This window comes from Macrobrachium nipponense, chromosome 46 (genome assembly GCF_015104395.2).
Source record: "Macrobrachium nipponense isolate FS-2020 chromosome 46, ASM1510439v2, whole genome shotgun sequence".
NCBI lineage: Eukaryota > Metazoa > Arthropoda > Malacostraca > Decapoda > Palaemonidae > Macrobrachium > Macrobrachium nipponense.
Genome location: NC_061106.1, coordinates 41,291,634 through 41,313,470, shown reverse-complemented (window position 1 = coordinate 41,313,470; position 21,837 = coordinate 41,291,634). Strand labels below are relative to the sequence as shown.

Genomic DNA, 21,837 nt, shown 5'->3' with positions numbered 1-21,837 from the left:
AGTCATGAAAATGACATTAAAATACACTACTTAGTGAATATTTATTGACTAAATGAGTATTTGTTCATGAATCTTACCTGCCAGATATATATATAGCTGTATTCTCCGAAGTCCGACAGAATTTCAAAACTCCCGGCACACGCAGTGGTCGGCCAGGTGGTAGTACCCATTCCCGCCGCTGGGAGGCGGGCGTAAGGAACCATTCCCATTTTCTGTCAGATATTTTCTGTCGCCGGTGCAGACAACAAGTGTTTTCTGCACCTCCGTCATTGGATTTTGGAACTCTTTTGGTCACTTGAGTATCCCGATTGATTTTGGTTATTTGATTAGGATCGGTGGTTAGGCATACGCTAATTGTGGATTGTTTTTATTTTGGCTTGATTTTTCCTTAAACTTACGATGTCTGGATCTAGTTTCGACTAGCCCAGAGTATGTTGTGGAAGAATGCAAGGTTAGGCTACCGAAAAACAACTTCGGTAGGAAACCCCTCATACAGTGTGCGCGAATTGTAGGAAACATGTTTGTATGTTTGAGACCGCTGCAACGAGTGTGAAAATATGTCTGATTCTGCGTGGAAGGCTTATGAATCATAGGTACGTAAACTAGAACGTGATAGTGTAAGGAGGTCTTCCTCCAGGCGTGTAACACAAGTTACCCGTCCAGTAGAATTTATCCCTCCAAAGACCTGTGATGCCTTCGGGCCCTACAATAGTGTCTTTGGAGGGTAATACCCTATCTGTGATTCTTAAATCTTTGCGTAGCCTGGAATCATGTTTGCATTGGAAAGTTTTAGTAGTGTAGTGAAGTATAGTGATAATGCCATGAGTGTTCATTCTATCGCGTAAGCGTATAATTTCTCATTGACAAACACTACGGCGTGATGGCTCTCCCTAACCTCGGTGAGGCAGAATGTAGTAGGGAGGTAGCTGTCCAAGTGTCTAAAATACTCTACGTTTGTTCATAAAACTTACCAGTCAGATATATGTATATATATCTGCCGGGTAAAGGTGAACAAGCGAGTTGTATCATAGTAATATTATTTTTGCCCTTACGTCATATTACTATCAAGCGGTTGTATGGTTCAAGTTATATACTCATACCATAGTTACTCCTACGGAGGACAACCGAGAGTACGATTATTCTTATTACATTTAATCGGTTCTCCCTGCAACTATTCAGGGGTTGCCGGTTTCCCTATTTTTAAACATTTAAGGTATTGTTATGACAATACCAAGTTAGCCTTTTATATTTAGCAAATTCAGTTTCGCTTAAATATACCAGTTTGATGGATTTTGGTTTCTGCTCTATAATGATAGTAAACCTATTCAATTCGAGAATGGTGTAGGTGGCAACCAGGCAAAGCAAGAGCGCGAGGAAACGACGAACGTTCTCTTGAGTCTGCTGTCACTAATGCGTAATGCCAGTGCTCAGTTCCATCTGATTGTCTGCCATGCGCGGTAGGTTACGTCTCTCTCTCTCCTGCGGGATTGACGGACTAACCGTATTTCTACCCTACAATCACGCCCTTAGCCTCGGGTTGAGGGGAATTCTAGCATACATGGCTGAACATCTTCACTTTGCGAGAATTTTTTCATAAAAAAAAAAATAAATAAATAAATAAATAAATATATATATGTGTATGTAGTATGTATATATATATATATGTATTAGACCTTTTTCGGTTCTGTTTACCGCATGGTAACAGAATTCTGTCCGAGTCTACAGCGGCATAGCACACGTGATTTCCCTCGAAACAAGAATGATGTGCAAGAGATGCAGTCAATTAGCTCGCCGAGACGTCCCTTGCTTGATTATGAAGGGGACTCCTTCCGCTGCCAAATATGACAGCGCCGAGCGTGATGCTCGGCAGGATGCTCGGCTGGACGCTTGGATGGACGCACAACGTAATGCTTCTTCAGACATTCGCCGAGAATCAGAGAATAGTAATGGATCTCAGGAAGGAGACTTTTAGGAAGAAGAAAACAAATGAACAATCTTCTACAGTGTCTTCAAATTACTCCTGTTTAAGTGAAACGCAGCCTTATTAGGGAAGGAAACATGCTCGGTGAGGGAATGAATGAATTGCAGGGGACCATTTCCTCGCTGGAGAAGTTTGTTTTCCCTGAATAGACTGAAATTCACACCTCTCCAGTTTTTCCTGCAGAAAAACTGGAATAGCATAGATGATCTAGAAATGATTCTGAACATCTCTCATAGTCAAGATTCGTCTATAGGTGATGTCATGGCTCATAATCTCATAGAATTTGAATCTTGAAAGATTACTTTGTCTTCAGAGACAGTCTCCCCGCGCAGGAGTTGGAACTCTCGGAGGGTCTCGCTTCCTCTGAGGAGAACGAAGACGCTATATGTCGCACAGGCGGCCGTTGTCTTTGGTTCCTCGGAGGGGGACGCTTCTCGTCCGTTAGCTCCTTCTGCTTTGCAGTCGTCTCCTGGGCAATTGGAAGACTTTCCGCAGTAAAAGAGAGCTAAGATGTATGATGTATGGTCTCAGGGAGGGGGACGCTTCACGTCCTCTCTCTTTTCTACTGTGTTGCGATCTTCACCGGAGAGGACGTCTTCCGATGAGTATGCTTTTGAGCGCTTCGGTCGCTCCAAAGATATATCCTTGGCGGTCCATGTGAGAAGGAGGAGGGCTTCCCCTCGCCCATCGTCTTCTCAAAGGATCAGCCTTTGCCTGAGAAGGAATGTTCTCCATCGAAAAGGATGATTGTGTCTTTGCAACAACAACTTGTTTCGTTGATTGCAGTGAGAAAGGCAAAAGCCACATCGCGAGAGGAAGGATGATAGGCTGCCAATCAAGAGTCCAGGCAGTCCCTTCTCCTTCTCCTCGTTCCGCTCTTTCGCCAGTTGCCTTGCTCTCTAGATTTCATGCAGCTCTCCAGAGGTTGTCTAGAGAGCACGGTTACCATCTTCCCGAACGTGTGTCAGTTGAGAAGAAGAAGAGGTCTTGGTTCGATGGTTTCAAGCCTCTTTTGAAGAATAGTTTCAGTCTCCTCCTTCGCAATTGTTATCTTCGAAGGACGACTGGCTCATTCATGCCTCCACTCAAACGCGGTGTCTGAAGGATTTTCAAACAACTTAATCGTTGGTGAAGTCCCTGGAACTACTGGTGAATTTCGAAAAGTCACATCTGATCCCAACCCAATCCATCGTGTATCTGGGGATTCAGATGGATTCAGTGGCTTTTCGAGCTTTTCCGTCCCAGGGATGTCAGCAGCAAGGCTTAGACAAAGTGTTAGCCTTCCTAAGGAAAGATTCGTGCTCGGTGAGGGAATGGATGAGTCTAACTGGGGTGACCATTTCCTCGCTGGAGAAGTTTGTTTCCTTGGGGAGACTGCACCTCAGACCGTTACAATTTTTTCTCAAGTACAATTGGAAAGAAAACAAGAATCTACACATGATCTTGGAAATTTCAGGAGAGGTAAAACATCACTTGAAATGTTGGCTAGATCCAGTGTAGCTGTCGGAGGGCGTGTCTCTCAAGCTTCAGAGCCCCCGACCTAGTGTTGTTCTCCGACGCGTCCACCACGGGATGGGGAGCATCATTAGGGGGAAAGAAGTGGCAGGCACCTGGAGAGGGGAACAGGTGTCCTGGCACATAAACGTAAAGGAAATGGCAGCCATCTTTTTAGCTCTCCAGTTTTCCAAGAAAAAGTCTCTCATCGAATAGTCCAAGTCAACTCAGACAACACCACAGCATCGGCGTACTTGAAGAAGTAGGGAGGAACACAGTCTCAGTCCCTTTTTGCTCTGGCAAAGGAGATCTTGCTGTGGGCAAGGGCACTGGACGTCATGATCCTTACGAAGTTTGTAGCATGAGTAGAGAATGTCTGGGCAGATCTCCTCAAGCAGCGAAAGCGGGTCCAACTTCTGCCAACCGAGTAGACTCTGCATCAGGAGGTATGCCAAGAGCTGTGGGGGTTATGGGGACGTCCACTCGTGGATATCTTTGCGAACGTTCCGAACGAAGAGGCTTCCACTGTACTGCTCCCCAGTACTCGACCCAGCTGCAGTGACGATAGACACACTTCTCTGGGACTGGACGGGGATGGACCTGTACGCCTTTCCCCGTTCAAGATCTTAGGGGAAGTCATGAGAAAGTTTGCGGTGTCGGAAGGGACGAGAATGACTTTGTTCGCCCCGTTCTGGCCTGCGAGAGAGTGGTTCACAGAGGTCATGGCCTTTGCAGTAGACTTCCCGAGGACGCTTCCAGTAAGGACAGATCTACTCAGACAGCCCCACTTCGAGAGGTACCACAGAAGCCTCTTCGCTCTGAGTCTGACTGCATTCAGACTATCCAAAGTTGCCAGAGCGAGAGGCTTTTATACGTCAATGGCGGAAGCTATCGCCAGTGCAAGAAGAGCGTTTTCCAACGCAGTGTACAATCGAAGTGGATAGTCTTCAGGAGTTGGTGCAAGAAGAACGGCATTTCCTCCACCACGACCTCTGTGAGCCAGATTGCTGACTTCCTTTTCTGAGAAGGGATCTAAAACTTGCAGTCTCTACAATCAAGGGTTATAAGAGTGTGCTTTTAGTTGTCTTTAGGCACAGAGGCCTGGACTTGGCGGACAACAGAGACCTTCACGATCTCTTGAGATCTTTCGAAACGATGAAGGTTCAACAACCCAAGTTTGCCGTCTTGGAACTTGGATGTAGTTCTGAAGTTCCTCATGTCCAGTCCATTCGAACCTATTCATGAAGTGCGAGCTTTTATGAATTCTTCTTGGTTCCATAACAATATGTCATAAAGGACATATGAGTTGTCACTTACGGGAGATGCAATTCTGTGTTGACCTCCCGTTACACGAAGGATGTCAATTCAACCTACAAGAGATCCTTTTCTCTTGGTTATTCGTGTCTGCGGATACGTTGCTGGATAGGGAGCCGACACTGATCCTTAACTAGTGAGTTAATTTTTTTAGTTTAACTCTTTTCAAATTAAGCGCTAACCCTCGTGTTTGGATCAGGTGATCGGGATCGGTGTTGTGCTCCTTAATTATGCTAATAGGCATAGGTATATGGTCATATGAGTGGATTAGCACCCATTGACAAATGCCAGTTAGGCTTTGCCGAGTAAGTGGATAAGACCCCATCGGAAAACCCACAAGAACTCTTACCCATAGGTCACATCCTCGCTGAGGCTCTTGAGACGAAGCAGACTCCTAAGCAATAGCTAGGAAGTCAACCCTCCGTCTGAAAAGATAGGAACCAAGGTTTATAAGAGGTCCTTCTGATAACTTGTGGTGTTTGGTCAGGAAGCCAAGGTTACCAGTGTCAAAGAATGCTTTGGCTTTTTTCTTGAGGGGCACCATCAGGAAGTGCATTCATCCTGTCAAGACAGTGTATGAAAGTGTTGAGGGTGAATGCGCATGGACTGAGGGCTATTTCTACGTCGGTAGCCTTCCAAAAGAACATGGCACTCAATGACATCTTGAATGCCACATTTTGGCGTAGTAGTAATTCAGTGTTTGCCTCTCACTACCACGTTCGGGAGGTGAGGATTACATACGAGAACTGCTACTCTTTGGGCCCATATGTCGCAGCAGACACTATATTGGGGACAGAGAGTAGCACTCTTCCTATCTTTTAGAAAATAATATGTTAGTTTGGACTTTTTAATTTTATTTCTTTTTATTTTTTATTTTTATTATGTTTATGTAGGTGTTTAGTTTTTTGTGGTCTTGGGTAGGCTGCCTTAGGCGGACTTCCCTCCATTAGCCTTGGTTATACGAAGTTTAACCAGATAGGCTAGGTCAGGTGGTAATGTTTTTGCTTCGCCCTCATAGTAGGGTAAAATGTTTTTGTCACAGTGTGGTCACGCCCCCATTGACAAATCATCTGGAGCGCACCAGCTACATAGGTCACGTCCTTGCTGGCACCTCCAGTGAAGCATTAACAGCATTCGGTGTCTAAACAACACCTATATGATCTGTCACATTGTGGTCACGCTCCCCGTGACAGTTCATTAGAGCGCACCAGCTACACAGGTCACGTCCTTGCTGGCACCTCTAGGAATGCAGTACCGAAATTGGAGGTCTATAATATAGGATCTAGTTGCATTGTGGTCACGCCCCCGTTGACAGATCCTCTAGAACTCAACAGCTTCACAGGTCACTACCTAGCTGGAGTCTCTAGTAAAGCAGAAGCAGACTTGGGTGACGGTACTCACGAAGTCAGCTATGCTAACAGTTAAGGAACCAAAATATCAATCATATATATGAAATTGTTTCCCAAAATCGAATCTGTCTCCCCCTTCCTCCAAAGGTGGGATTCAGCTATATATATATCTGCAGGTAAGATTCATGAGCAAAAATGATATTGTTATGATACAATAAAGTTTGTTCATACTTACCTGGCAGATATATATAATCAAAGTGCCCACACCCACCTCCCCTCAGGAGACAGTGGCACTAGAAAAATCTGACAGAAAATGGGAATGGTTCCTTACGCCCACCTCCCAGCGGCGGGAATGGGTACTACCACCTGGCCGACCCACTGCGTGTGCCGGGAGTTTTGAAATTCTGTCGGGACTTCGGAGGAGTACAGCTATATATATATCTGCCAGGTAAGTATGAAACAAACTTTATGTATCATAACAATATCATTTTTGTATTTCATTAAAAGTGTAGAATAATTTGTGATATCATTTATGGTTTCAGTTTTATGATAATGCCTAGTATTTGTTTTTGTATCCAATGGTCCAGTCTTTGAACCAGCCTTTTAATGAATACATGAAACCACATTGTATTATTTGCTGTATCAGCTTTCATATTTATCTGTTGTTGTTTGAATAACAAAAGGCATTGTCACTTAATGCAAAGCACATCAGATTGGACATTGTGTAAGGAGAAGGATTAGAAATAACTTTTATGTGCATAATGTTCTAAGCCAGATTTTTTTATGATTTTCAGAGTACTAAATCAAGATCAAAACGTGATAATTGGGTTACACACGAGGTGCGAAAAAATCCCCGCAGAAAAGCAGCACTTGAAACTTGCGAAAAGATAACCAAGGCTTACCAGGACATGGATGATACAGTAAGTGAAATTGTGTGCAGAGTCCCTGGTTAACAGCAGGGGTCCATTTATCAGCCAAGCACCGGCAACCGAAAATCGCTATTAACCGAATAAATGGCATTTATGGCACCAAAAGTGCCTATGGTCCACTTGATGGTCCCATTAACTGGTTAATGGCGCTGTTAAGTGATTTATCAGCACTGAAAATCTGGTTAATGACATAAAGCCGACACGCCGTTAACTGATGCCGCAGTTAACTGGAGAGACTGTATTGTGGTCCACCACAATTTTAGAATACGAATTGCACTTCTGAAGATTAGTTGCTTTGAAAACTGGTGACTGCCTGTATAAAGGACTCAGGATAGGATGGCGCTATGTCCTGTCCTGTAATGACTGCCTCGGGTTTCACTATGTCTCAACTAGACATGTGACAACAACATAAGTTGGTGGTCATTTTAATTACACACCATGTATGTGCAAGGTCATTGTTCCGACACGGCATACAAACCTTCGGTCCTTTTACAATAGGAAGGTTACTAGCGGCAGCTGGATAGGTCGTAAGCTTTCGAACAAGGGGTTCGGTAGTTAACTGCTTGTCCGACAGGCGCGCGCGCGCGACTGGGAGGTAAACAAACCACTTTTGCTTTCGGCCTGCTGGCGTGTAGACGTGTGTATCATCGCTCTCTGCCCGCTTCATCGTCGTTGCTTTCGCATGGTTGTGTTTTTCTTTTTCTATTTATCTAGTGAAACTGAATTGTAAGTACAATCATTTCATCTTTATTTCCATTGAATTCAATTGTGAATTAAAGGATCTTGGTTTCTCCACGCCCTCCGATTACCCGAGTGCGTAAGTGCGGGAATTCATTTTTCCCAGAAATGATCCTCGTATTGTGTATGCTCGGTGCCGAGGGCGGGAGAGCGCTCGCTCCGAGCTTATATTTTGGTTGGAAATATGTAGATGAAAATCGTAAGTAAGTACCCTTTTCATTTATATTTTTTTGACCTGTATGCTCGTTGCCGAGCGAATGCGCTCGGCACGAAAACTTATTCTGTATGGAAGTGGAATCGCAAGTACAGTATTCTTTTTCATTTCATATATTTATTTTGATTGTAAGCAATACTCGTTTTTGGATCAGTTTCCGCTCTTACCCGGAAATTGATCCTTTCCCCTTTTTATTGGAATGAAGTGAAATCGGAAGCGCAGTATTCTTTTTCATTTTCATATATATTTTGATTGCATCAATTCATTATGGATCAAGGTTTCCGTTCATAATCGGGAATGGATCCTTTTACCCTTGCGCTCGGTACCGAGGGCGCAAATGCGCTCGATCCGAGCCCTTATTCATTGTGAAGTGAATCGTAATGCAAGATTCTTTTTCATTTTATTCCTTTTATTATTGATTGCATCAATATATATTTGGTTCAAGTTACGCTCAGTCAGCGAATTGATCCTTATGCCCTTGCATTCGGTGCCGAGGGCACGATTGCTCTCGGGCGGGTCTTATTATTATTGTTGGGTACATGGGTGCTGTGCGGGGGTGGGGAACGAGATCCCCCCCCCCCCCCCCCCCCCCCCCCCGCTCAGCTCCCACAGATGGCCCTTCCCCTTCGGGGGGGAGGTTATCTGGGTTCTTCTCCTCCCGCCCGATCCGTCGGGCGCGGGGGAGGGAGGGCGCTCGGTGCCCGATGTACAATTGTATTCGGGGTCTTCCGCTCGTTCGGTGTGGGGCTCACACGCGCGAGGGGACTTCCCCCCCACTAATCACTACTACTGTTATTTCCGCAGGTGCTACTAACACGAGGGTGGACCTTGGTGAGGTATGGCGTCCTTCGATTTGCAGGGCGTGCCTAGTGTCCACCATGGGGGCTGCGGTTCTATGTCTGGGCCTGCTGCGGTCACCCATGGAGTGGTGACCACGACAATCGACTCCAGGTGACGACGTCCCTCCTCACCTGGTGTACTCGCCTCACGTGGTAACAGTCTTGCCTACAGCCGCTGTGAAGTGCCGTTCGCCGTACCGAGAGGGGGGCGTGCCGCCGCCGCTCGTGGTTGCCGCGCTGCCGCGACCACACTTCCACTGCCCTAGAGCTCGCCCCTGGACCTGCCGCCGGTACCAGGATGTTGCTGGCTCTGCTGCTCCACCTCCTCCCCGTGTTTCCGGTGCTGCCTGCTGTACCTGCCGATTCTGTGCTGACTGTCCATGCAGTTGCTGCGCTGGCTGTCCCTGCCGTTGCTGCGCTGGCTGTCCGGTTGTTGTTGCTGCGCTGGCTGTCCCTGCCGATGCTGTGCTGGCTGTGCCTGCTGTTCCTGAGATGCCCATACCTGCTGTTCGTGGTGGTACTACCCCAGACTTTGGTCTGTCTGTACAGGTGCGTCCGGGCCCTGTGGCTTCGGCTACAGCAGCCCCGGCTCCACCCTGGATGGCAGATCTTACGTCTGTCCTGAGGAAGCTGATGTAGAAGAGGAGGAAGGTGTCGTCGTCGTCGTCTTCATCTTCTTCATCGTCGTCGGCTGCCGCCTCTTCCCCTTCGACTTCTAAGGCTTCACAGCCGAGGAAGAAGAAGGTTGCCTCCTCCCTCCTAAGAAGTCTCCCTCGGGAGCTTCTCGGGACCCGTCTCACCTCGGTGGGACGGAAGGGTTCCTTCCGCTGGTCCTCCTGCTCCTTCGGGAGCGGGCCCGTCTCTTCTTCGCAAGGAAGAAGACTACGGGGACCAGAGGGGTACCGGCTAACACCGGTACTTTCCTCGCCTGGTGTCAGTGGTTCTGCCACTGCATCAGGGTCCGTCTCGGCCTCTCGTTAGCGGGATGCGGTACCGAGTGTACAGTCGCCTACCAGCGACCGTGCAGCCAGGAACCAGACCTCTGAGCCCGCTCAGCGTCAGGTTCACGGCACGGAGCGGAAGACTGGTGACAGCCGCTCACAGCGACTCTCACCAGACCAGTCTCGTCGCTCTCGCGGCGACCAGCTGGCCACCCGGGCTGACGTGACAGTCCACGACCGGCACGGGCTGAGGCTGGGAAGAGGTCCCCCGCCCAGTTCGCCGGTGCCAGCCACGGCTGGAACCAGCGACGTGACGTGCCGTGAGGACAAAGCAACGGTCTCACGTGACAGTGGAGCCTGCAGGTCGCCTGACCGTCGCTCTCACAGAGAGCGATCGGGTACGGCAACCAGCACCAGCTCTTCTGACACTCGAGATCGGGGCCGCTGTGCTCAGTCCAGCCGTTCTCCACAGCGAGACGGTTCGACCAGGCCTGCAGCTCGATCGCCACCGCGGGTTGACGATCGCCTGCAGCCCTCCAAGCCTGCTGGTTCCTGCCGAGCGAGGAAGGGAGCGTCAGGTTCTGCCTCTCCCGTACCTTCAACCTCCTCGGTTACACCGGGAGGAGCGAGGTATATTGGAGGAGTGATCGTGAGGGGTGCGCCCCTCATGATCCCACCACGACGCCCTACGTGCCAGGCACGGTTCTTGGACCGCCAAGACGTATGCGCAAGTGGCTGGAGGAGACCGAGAGGGCTGTCGCTGTTCCCTTCCCCCTTCTTAGGAGGAAGGTTCTCGGAATATGCTCTTGGTCGGAGGGCTTAACGGGCCTACTCTGCAAGATGCTGTGACTTCCGAGATCCAGAGGAACTTTGCGAGGTTATGGCGCTGATTCGTCAGCACAACGACCTCGGGGAAGGATCGCCGCTCCCACCAGCAGAGCCACGTCCCGGCTCGAGTCGTTTTGGGGCCCGAGAGGGAACCCAAATCGACGGTGGGTCTGCCGCGATCGGAGCTTGCCGACTGCTGTTGAACCAGGTAGTCTCTCGTCCCCGGACAAGAAGGCTCTCTCAGTTCTGGCCGGTCGAACAAGCTACTTCCACATCCTCTACTGCGACAGAGGCTTTTCTACGTGTCTTCGGACACCGTATTTGATACCCTTCGGTCCTCCTAGAGGTTTTCGACCTCGACGAGGACTGGAATGAGTCTGAGGACGGTATAGACTCTCTCCTGTCAGGTGTCGATCAGCCCCACCCAGACGACGTTCACAGTGGCGGCAGACCCTTACCTACAGTATGAGTTCGTAACCTCCTCGGAAAACGTTTCTCCTGACGATATGTTTTCCCAGGCTCTTGAGAGGCCATCGCCGTAAGGCGATGGCTGCTCCTTTTCTTCTCCAACTGCTAGTTCCGCTGGGAAGGCGAGCCAGTATCCAATTCCTCCCCCATTCCCTCTCTCCTTACGCTACGAGGGAAAGGGGAGGGATCCTACAGAGATTTCTCTGTAAGATCCCACGTTAGGGACTGCGCTACCGGGGGGACCTTCGGGTCCTACCTGACGTAAGCCCTGGTCGTTGAGGAGAGATCCTGCCCCTTTCTCGATTTCTACGGGAATCGAGAGGACCACCAGCCGATATCGTTGACGAATTCGGTGGGGGTTTCGCAGAGTGCTTAGAATTCTACAGAATTTCTAGCGCACTCAGAGTGTTCGAGTTTTTTACGATCTCCAAACACTTAGGCGAGAACCACGGTCCAATGTGCGCGAGAATCCCCGATAATTGTTACACGATAATCGGAACCTCGCTTATGCTCGAATTCCTGTAATTTCTAGCATTTGGAAGAAGACTGCTGCTGAAAGAAGAGTATCTCACGTAGGCGATTAACCTGGAATAGAGAAGAACGGACGGGAACTTCCAGTTTGGCTTGAACTATCGTCTTCGGTATTCTGTTCACCATTGAAGCTTTCCTTTGGGAAAGACTTCTCCTTCACCCTCGCTTGACTAGACAACGAAGGCGGTCGATCTCCAATCTTATTCTCATTCCTAAGGGGAAAAGAATTAAGGATGGAGGTCGTTTTACAGAACCTCCACAAATATACTACGTTATATTACCCTCGCGACATGATTCTTTAACAGTTGAATTGTCCGGGGGGTAGGCGCATACCGTAGTTAACTCTACGGTTTGTGACCGAGACGAATTGTATCTTAATTGAACTGCAACTCGGGGTTGCCTGCAAACCTCCCAGCAGTTATCAGTTTCGATTTTAGAATACTTGGTATTGTCACGACAACACCAAATCAGCTTTGTATTTACCGAAATCCGTTTCGTTTAAATATAACTTGCTCGAGCGTATTATTTATGCTCGATGGTTCTAGCCGAACGCATTCCTTCGTGGAAGGGATTACCTGGCAACTCAGGATGACGAGTCCGAGAGCTACTGCGTATTGAAACTGCCTGATAGCAGCTCAGTATCAGCTAGGTCTCGGAGATGCACGGTCGTTTACGTCTCTCTCTCCCCTGGTTTGATTGACTACCGAACCGTATCTCTACCCAACAATCATGGTCTTAGGTCTCTGATTAACGGGGGATTCTCGCAATAATGAAGGACATCTACTGCTGTGACGCTCGATTTCATCGCCTTCGACATTGCGAGAATTTTCAACAGAGATATCTCTTGGACTCTTTCATCTTTCTGTTTACCGCACGGTAACAGAAGTCTGTACTAGTTCTCCAGCTGCATCGCACCGCGATAATGCGAATGATTTTTGCAGACATCTGAGTTTGTCTTCAAAATATCTCGTTTGTTCCGACACGGCATACAAACCTTCGGTCCTTTTAACAATAGGAAGGTTACTAGCGGCAGATGGATAGGTCGTAAGACTTTCGAACAAGGGGTTCGGTAGTTAACTGCTTGTCCGACAGGCGCGCGCGCGCGACTGGGAGGTAAACAAACCACTTTTGCTTTCGGCCTGCTGGCGTGGGGACGTGGTATCATCGCTCTCTGCCCGCTTCATCGTCGTTTGCTTTCGCATGATTGTGTTTTTCTTTTTCTATGTATCTAGTGAAACTGAATTGTAAGTACAATCATTTCATTGAATTCAATTGTGAATTAAAGGATCTTGGCTTCACAACGCCCTCCGATTACCCGAGTGCCGGGACTGAAGGGCGTAATTGCGGGAATTCAATTTTCATTTTTCCCAGAATGATCCTCGTATTGTGTATGCTCGGTGCCGAGGGCGGGAGCGCTCGCTCCGAGCGTATATTGGGTTGGAAATGTGTAGATGAAAATCGTAAGTAAGTGCTCTTTTCATTTATATTTTTTTTGACCTGTATGCCCGTTGCCGAACGAATGCGCTCGGCACGGAAACTTATTCAGTATGAAAGTGGAATCGCAAGTACAGATTTCCCTTTTTCATTTTCATATATTATTTTTTTTATTGTAGCAATACTCATTTTGGATCAGTTTCCCGAGCTTACCGGAGATTGATCCTTCCCCCTTTTTATTTTGAATGAAGTGGAAATCGCAAGTGCAGTTCTTTTCATTTTCATTTTTTTTATTGAGATTGCATTGTTGACTGGGATCAATGTTCCGCTATCACGGGAATTGATCCTTCCCCTTTTTATTTATATGAAGTGAAATCGCAAGCGCAGTAGTCTTTCATTTTCATATATTTGTTGATTGCATCAATTCATTATGGATCAAGGTTTCAGAAACCTTGATCCATAAAGGTAAGGAATGAAACCTTTCACCCTTGCGCTCGGTACCGAGGGCGCAAATGCGCTCGATCCGAGCCCTTATTCATTGTGAAGTGATTCGTTTTGCAAGATGCATTTTCATTTTGTTCCTTTTTATTGATTGCATCAATATTATTTGGTTCAAGTTCCGCTCAGTCAGGGAATTGATCCTTATGCCTTGTATTCGTGCCGATGGCACGATTGCTCTAGGGCTCTTATTTTGTTGTTGGGTACATGGGTACTGTGCGGGGGTGGGGAACGAGACCCCCCCCCCCCCCGCTCAGTTCCCACAGATGGCTCTTCCCCTTGGGGGGGGGGGAGGTTATCGGCGTTCTTTCTCCTCGCCCCCCCCGACCCTCCGTCGAGCGCGGGGGAGGGGGAGGGCGCTCGGTGCCCGATGTACAATTGTATTCGTGGGGTCTTCCACTCGTCGGGAGGGATCAAACCCCCGCACGAGGGGATTTCCCCCCCATTAATCGCTACTACTATTATTTCCGCAGGTGCTACTGCCACGAGCGTGGACATTGGTGAGGTGTGGGCGTCCTTCCAATTGCAGAGCGTGCTGGTGTCCAGGGGCTGCGGTTTCTATGTCTGGGCCTACTGCGGTCACCCATGGAGTGGTGACCACGCAACCAGGTGACGACGTCCCTCCTCACCTGGTGTACTCGCCTCAGTGGTAACAGTCTTGCCTACAGCCGCTGTGAAGTGCCGTTCGCCGTACCGAGAGGGGGGCGTGCCGCCTCCGCCTCGTGGTTGCGCGCTGCAGCGACCACACTTCCGCTGCCCTAGAACTCGCCCCTGGACCTGCCGCCGGTACCAGGATGTTGCTGGCTGCTGCCTCCACTTCCTGTGTTTCCGGTGCTGCCTGCCGTACCTGCCGATTCTTGGGATGCAGTTGCTGCGCTGGCTGTCCTGCCGTTGCTGCGCTGGCTGTTCCTGCCGTTGCTGCGCTGGCTGTCCCTACCGATGATGTGCTGGCCGTGCCTGCTGTTCCTGAGATGCCCATACCTGCTGATGTCGTCCCTGTTCGTGGTGGTACTACCCAGACTTTGGTCTGTCTGTACAGGTGCGTCCGGGCCCTGTGGCTTCGGCTACAGGCAGCCCCGGCTCCGCCCTGGATAGCAGATCTTACGTCTGTCCTGAGGAAGCTGACGAAGAAGAGGAGGAAGGTGTCGTGGTCGTCCGTCTCATCTTCTTCATCGTCGTCGGAACCGCCGCCTCTTCCCCTTCGACTTCTAAGGCTTTACAGCCGAGGAAGAAGAAGGTCGCCTCCTCCCTCCTAAGAAGCTTCCTCGGGAGCTTCTCGGACCCGTCTCACCTCGGTGGGACGGGAGGGTTCCTTCCGCTGGTCCTCCTGCTCCTTCGGGAGCGGGGCCCGTCTTCTTCCGCAAGGAAGAAGACTACGGGGACCAGAGGGGTACCGGCTAACACCGGTACTTCCTCGCCTGGTGTCAGTGGTTCTGCCACTGCATCAGGGTCGTCTCTGGCCTCTCGTTCGCGGGAGGCAGGTACCGAGTGTACGGTCGCCTACCAGCGACCGTGCAGCCAGGAACCAGACCTCTGAGTCCGCTCAGCGGTCAGGTTCACGGCACGGGGCGGAAGACTGGTGACAGCCGCTCATGCGACTCTCACCAGACCAGCTCTCACTCTCGCGTGAACAGCTGGCTACCCGGGGGACGTGACGGTCCACGACCGACCACGGGCTGAGGCTGGGAAGAGGTGGGCCTCCCGTTCGCCGGTGCCAGCCACGGCTGGAACCAGCGACGTGACGTGCCGTGAGGACAAGCACCGGTCTCACTGCGACAGTGGAGCCTGCAGGTCGCCTTGACCGTCGCTCTCACAGAAAGCGACCGGGTACGGCAACCAGCACCAGCTCTTCTGACACTCGAGATCGGGGCCGCTGTGCTCAGTCCAGCCGTTCTCCACAGCGAGACGGTTCGACCCAGGCCTGCAGCTCGATCGCCACCGCGGGTTGACGATCGCCTGCAGCCCTCAAAGCCTGCTGGTTCTGCCAGCGAGCAAAGAGGGAGCGTCAGGTCTGCCTCTCCCGTGCTTCAACCTCCTCGGGTTACACCGGGAGGAGCGAGGTATTGAGGAGTGATCGTGAGGGGTGCGCCCCTCATGATCCCACCACAGCGCACTACGTGCCAGGCACGGTTCTTGGACGGCCAGGACGTATGCGCAAGTGGGATGGGGAAGACCGAGAGGGCTGTCGCTGTTCCCCCTTCGTAGGAGGAAGGTTCTCGGAATATGCTCTTGTTCGAAGGGCTTAACGGTCCCACTCTGCAAGATGCTGTGACTTCCGAGATCAGAGGAACTTTGCCGAGGTTACGGCGCTGATTCGTCAGCACAATGACCTCGGGGAAGGATCGCCGCTCCCACCAGCAGAGCCCACGCTCGGCTCGAGTCGTTTTGGGGCCCGAGAGGGAATCCAAATCGACGGTGGGTCTGCCGCGATCGGAGCTTGCCGACTGGGTTGAGCCAGGTAGTCTCTCGTCTCCGGACAAGAAGGCTCTCTCGGTCTGGACGGTCGAACAAGCTCCTTCACCTCCTCTACTGCGACAGAGGCGTTTCTACGTGTCTTCGGACATTGTATTTATATATCCCTTCGGTCCTCCTGAGGTTTCGACCTCGACGAGGACTGGAATGAGTCGGAGCGGTATCGGCTCTCTCCTGTCAGGTCTCGATCAGCCCCAACCAGACGACGTTCACAGTGGAAGGACGGCATTCCCCCTCACCTGCTGCCCGGAAGTGGGGGGTGCCTGGCCAGCCATTGGGACCCGGTCCAACAGCAGGCGTACGTTCCAGGGGCATCGAAGGACGTAGCATTGAGACAGGAGATCAAGACCATGCTGAGCAAGAGAACTGTAGAAATCGGTACGGATCAGTCACCGGGCTTTACAGCCGACTCTTCCTGATGGAAAAGTCTACGACAGGCCTGGCGCCCAGATGAGATCTCTCTCCCCCGAACCGGTTGGTTTCGCCAGAGACCCGGTTCACGATGGAGACGGCACGCTCAGTGCTCGACTCTATCAGGGAGAACGATTTCATGCTTTCAGTGGACTTGAAGGATGCGTATCTACAAATACCCATTCATCAGTCCTTCGGAAAGTACCTCCGCTTATCCTCGACGGGACACGGTGTACCAGCTCAGGCCACGTTGCTTCGGTCTCTCAACCGCCCCACAGGTGTTCACGCAAGTGTTCACTCTGGTGTCTGCTTGGGGCCATTCGCACGGGATATGTCTGAGGGGGTATCTCGACGATTGGTTAGTCCTGGCGAGCTACCGCTCGCAGTTGCTACAGGACAGGGATCGACTGCTCGAGTTCTGTCGCGATCTGGGGATCGTTCTGAACTTCGAAAAGTCCGATCTCGAGCACAAGCAGAGGATGAAGTACCTGGGTATGCTGATCGACACGGTAGCAGATTCAGGGAGGCAGCCAACAGTTCCTGTCTCGGCAGGAACAGTAGCTCAGCAATGGCAAGTCGTGATCGGACACCTGTCGTCACTCGAAGCCAGTCCCTAACGGGCGTCTTCACCTGCGGTCTCTTCAGGGAGACCAAAGGAGAGTTGGTCACAGGCGACGGATCCCCCAAGCCTTCCATGGTCACTGACACAGGAGGTGAGGCAGGACCTAGCCAGGTGACTGGACGACAGGAACCCCTTTAAGAGGAGTGCCTCCGCGCACTCTGCGGACATGCAGCTGCTCTCAGGACGCATCGACCGAGGGATGGGGTGCACACCTGGAAGAGTTGCGGACTTCAGGAGTGTGGTACGAGAACGACAAGCACCTTCACATCAATGTACTGGAACTAAAGGCAGCGTTTCCTTGCTCTCCAAGAGTTCCAGGACCGCTTGATGGGACACTCAGTGGTGTTGATGTACTACAACACCACGGTGGTGGCTTACGTCAACAAACAGGGGGGGCCTAGTGTCTCTCCCGTTGTATCAGTTGACTCGGCAGGTGCACGAGTGGGCCGAGGCACACTCAATAGAGCTGTCGGCACGCTACATTCCAGGGAGGGAATGTAGTAGCAGACACGCTCAGCCGTCGGGATCAGGTGATAAGGACCGAATGGTCTCTACACCAGGACGTGGCGGAAAGGCTCTTCGACCTGTGGGGGCGACCAGTCGAGGATCTGTTCGCCATCCGGCACATCAGGAAGCTCCAGGTGTTCTTCGCGGCCGTGCCGGATCCATGGGCAGCTGCAGAGGACGCTCTTCAACACCCGTGGGACAACCTCTTCGCCTATGCCTTTCCCCCGTTCAGCCTGATTCGCAAGGTGATCAGTCGAGCACTGGTCATCCCGAATCTCAGGATGATCCTGATGGCTTCCAAATGGCCACAGGCCGTTTGGTATCCGGACCTGCTGGCTCTTCTCGCAAGAGAACCGAGAGAGATTCCCCATTGGCACAACCTTCTCGGCCAGCCACACGTCGAGCGGTACACCGAGGCAGTCCAGTCCCTACGTCTTCACGGCTGGCTGTTATCCACCTTCTCTTGCGAACGAGAAGCTTTTTTCGTAGCGCAGCAACAGAGATGGCTGGAAACGTCCGTCAGTCCTCTGCAGCTGTGTACCAGGGGAAGTCGGCCGTCTTCGGTGGTTGGTGTCGTAGACGGGGCCTATCTCTTCTCAGAGCCACTCTTCAGCAGGTAGCGGATTTCCTCGTTTTTTTCTTCGCCGAGGAAGCTCCTCTAAGTTCCCACAGTCAAAGGATACAGAGCCGCCTTGTCGCTCCTCCTGAAACTGACGGGATTGGACATCTCGAACTCGTTTCGAGATCTCCTTGCTTAGGAGCAGCTTCCAAGGTCTTGCCAACCCAGGGAACCTCAAATGACCCTCGTTCCTTGCTGGACCTGCATCGGTCGAAGAGAGTACGGGAGCGTCATGCAGATAATGATGTGGATGAGATGCTGCTTTGTCCTGGGAGGACGCTACGGCGCTATCTGAAGAGAACTCGACACCTCGGGCCTGAGTGTCGACGCCTCTTCGTTAGCAACGGGGTCAACAACAAAGAAGTATCAAGAACACTCTTTCGTCCTGGCCTGCGTGAGGTCTTCAGGAGGGCGTATGAGGCTGATGGTAGTGACGACATCCGTACGTCCCGTCCGAGAACTCACGAAGTCAGAAGTATTGGCCCCTCGTTGGCGTTTCGTAAGAACTTCTCCGTGGCGCAGGTATGGAAGGCAGGGGTCTGGTACAACCAGACCACCGGCAACTTCCTTATACCTCTTGGATATTGCCCATAGGTCCTTGGATCGGTTTCCTTAGGACCCGTGGTGGCTGCTCAACACGTCGTCTAGCTAACCCAGACCCTAGCAGGCTGAACAGCATCGAGTCCTGGTGTGACTGTATGAATAGATATGATGAGAAAGTGACTGGCTTTCTCTTTCTATCTTTTTCTACCCCTCTACCTGTGGGTAGAGGGATACGGTCATCACCCTGCTGGATAAGGACGAGATGCCGGTGAGCTATATGACAGAGCCCCATCCTATCCCTTTCACGAGGGATGGGAGCATAATCCACCACTTCCTTCTACAAGGGGGGAAGTGGATGCCTACAAGAGTCAAAACCATGACTTTAACTTTGCTCCTGTACAGGAACAAGTTCTTACATTGCTGGTACGAAGAGATACGCTTGCCTCTCTCTTAGTACTCGGTCCAGAGGTCTGACCATTGATCCTGCGGTGCACACCCCGATCAATCGGACAGAGGCTTGGATCCCTCCCTCGCTCTTACGACCAGGGAGGCTTCCAAGGTTGGGCGAACACCAGTCTGTTCACAAAAGACTCAGATTCCACCACCAAGAAGTGAGTCTTCCTATTGTAAAAGGACCCGAAGGTTTGTATGCCGTGTCGGAACAAATGACAATTTGTCTAAAATTGCATTTTTCCTACTATACAAACTGAGGTCCTTTTACACATAGCCCCACCTCATGCCACCCCTCACTCTGCAGTTTTTGCTTGGACCAAAAGCAAAAGTGATTTGTTTACCTCCAGTCGCGCTGCGCGCGCCTGTCGGACAAGCAGTAACTACCGAACCCCTTGTTCGAAAGCCTTACGACCTATCCAGCTGCCGCTAGTACCTTCCTATTGTAAAAGGACCTCAGGTTTGTATAGTTAGGAAAAATGCATTTTAGACAAATTGTCAATATTCGCAGGTTTGCAATTATGCATTGTTCGCCCCGAATGAACAGATGTGTCAGAAGACATCGCCTACTCTCCGACCTGACAGCTCTACTTCCAAATGTTCAGCCCATGAGAAGCAGTTATTCAGGCAGTATTTCCTTGTGTGTTCATTACTGAAAAGCGCTCGCTTTCATTGCAACTACGATCCTCACGGACAGCAATGAATAGCGGTTAGCGTTCTCAGTCTTTGTAGCACAGGTTCAGAATCTTGAGAAAATTCTCTCGATTCAGCTGTGAAGACGTAGGCTGTACACCTTCGTCTTCAACGAAACATAGTGTTGTTTCTCCTTAGCTGAGAGTCAACTATACTATGAGATCTTGCCATCAGGGACCTCGGTCTCTAGAAGGCAATTGACTTTGCGCCTGTTGGCACATGCCTTAAGAGAATCATCACCTCGCCGTCTGGCATCGGTGACGAAACAAATTATTTTGTTTAGTCTCTTAGCATAACCCTTTTAAGGCGAAGGTCACGTGACTTGCTCGGGTGCTTGGACAACTTGCCTCCTACCGAACGCAGTCAGTCGGCAGCTGTCAGAGCGCCCAAGTCAGTTACGAACTTCGCTGTGGACTTAGTTCGGTTGTTCCATAACAGTCTTTTCTTCGTCCTAACGGCTTGTCACAGTACCCATACCATCGACACCCACCATTGAGTGTCGGGTGTCCTATTCCACTACCGAGAAAACTTCACTGCATGGGATAGGAGAATGTGAAACACTTCGCTGCAGACGGATAGACCAGTATGGGTACAGGACATCACCGAAGTCGAGAAGAGGGATAGGTCATACGACCATTCCCCCTTCTTTTCCTCTGAGGTAATTGCATGACTTTTCCTGCGAAGTCAAGCATCCAGGGGATGGGGATTCGTGACGCTCAATTTCGTACCGAACTTTGTAGCGAAGACTCAGAACCCTTCGGTTCCTGACGATCGGTTAGAGTCCTTCACAATCCCCTCCCTAATGGACTTCACCGCCTTCGATGCGAAGGAGATGCTGCTTTGTCCTGTGAAAAAGCGCGACCCGCGCTTTCTGAAGAAACTTGACATCCCAGGCTGAGTGTTGAAGACTCTTCGTCAGCACCAAGATGACCTAGAAGTACACTCCCTCGAGTTACACAGAACTTCTCCGTGGCGCAGGTACTGAAGCAGGGGTCTGGTACAACCAGACGCTGGCACCTCCTTCTACCTTTTGGATATTGCCCACAGGTCCTTGGATCGTTTTCCTTGGGACCCGTGGTGGCTGCTCAAACAGTTGTGTAGCTAACCCAGACCCTAGCAGGCTGAACAGCATCGAGTCCTGGTGTGACTGTAAGAATAGATAAGTGAATGAGAGAGTGACTGGCTTCTCTTCCTATCTTTTTCTCCCCCTCTACCGGTGGGTAGAGGGATACGGTCATCACCTTGCTGGATAAGGACGAGATGCAGGTGAGCTACTCGACAAGAGCCCCATCCTATCCCTTCACTAGGGATGGGAGCGAATATCCACCACTTCATCCTACAAGGGGGGGGGGAAGTGGATGCCAACAAGAGACAAACCATAACTTTATGTTGCCTCTTGCAAATAGGAACTTGTTCTTGCTTGCTGGTACGAAGAGATACGCTTGCCTCTCTCTTAGTACTTGGTCCAGAGGTCTGACCATTGATCCTGCGGTGCCACACACCCGATCAATCGGACAGAGGCTTGGATCCCATCCCTCGCTCTTACGACCAGGGAGGCATTCCAAGGTTGGGCGAACAACAGTCTGTTCACAAAAGACTCAGATTCCTCCCACCAAGAAGTGAGTCTTCCTATTGTAAAAGGACCGAAGGTTTGTATGCCGTGTCGGAACAAATGACAATTTGTCCAAAATTGCATTTTTCCTAACTATACAAACCTGAGGTCCTTTTTACACATAGTCCCACCTCATGCCACCCCTCACTCTGCAGTTTTTGCTTGGGCCAAAAGCAAAAGTGATTGTTTACCTCCCAGTCGCGCGCGCGCGCCTGTCGGACAAGCAGTAAGTAGAACCCCTTGTTCGAAAGCTTACGACCTATCCAGCTGCCGCTAGTAACCTTCCTATTGTAAAAGGACCTCAGGTTTGTATAGTTAGGAAAAATGCAATTTTGGACAAATTGTCATAT

General features: G+C 50.5%; 1 protein-coding gene across 3 annotated transcripts in view; it reads left to right on the top strand.

Annotated features, from left to right (window-relative positions):
* Nucleotides 1–21,837, top strand: part of LOC135214955 (uncharacterized) — a 99,581-nt gene that overhangs the window by 56,444 nt on the left and 21,300 nt on the right. For all 3 annotated transcript variants that reach the window (XM_064249447.1, XM_064249446.1, XM_064249445.1), the window contains exon 6: nucleotides 6,933–7,058. In XM_064249447.1, the coding sequence (XP_064105517.1) occupies nucleotides 6,933–7,058 (126 nt within the window). The remainder of the gene's footprint in view (nucleotides 1–6,932; nucleotides 7,059–21,837) is intronic.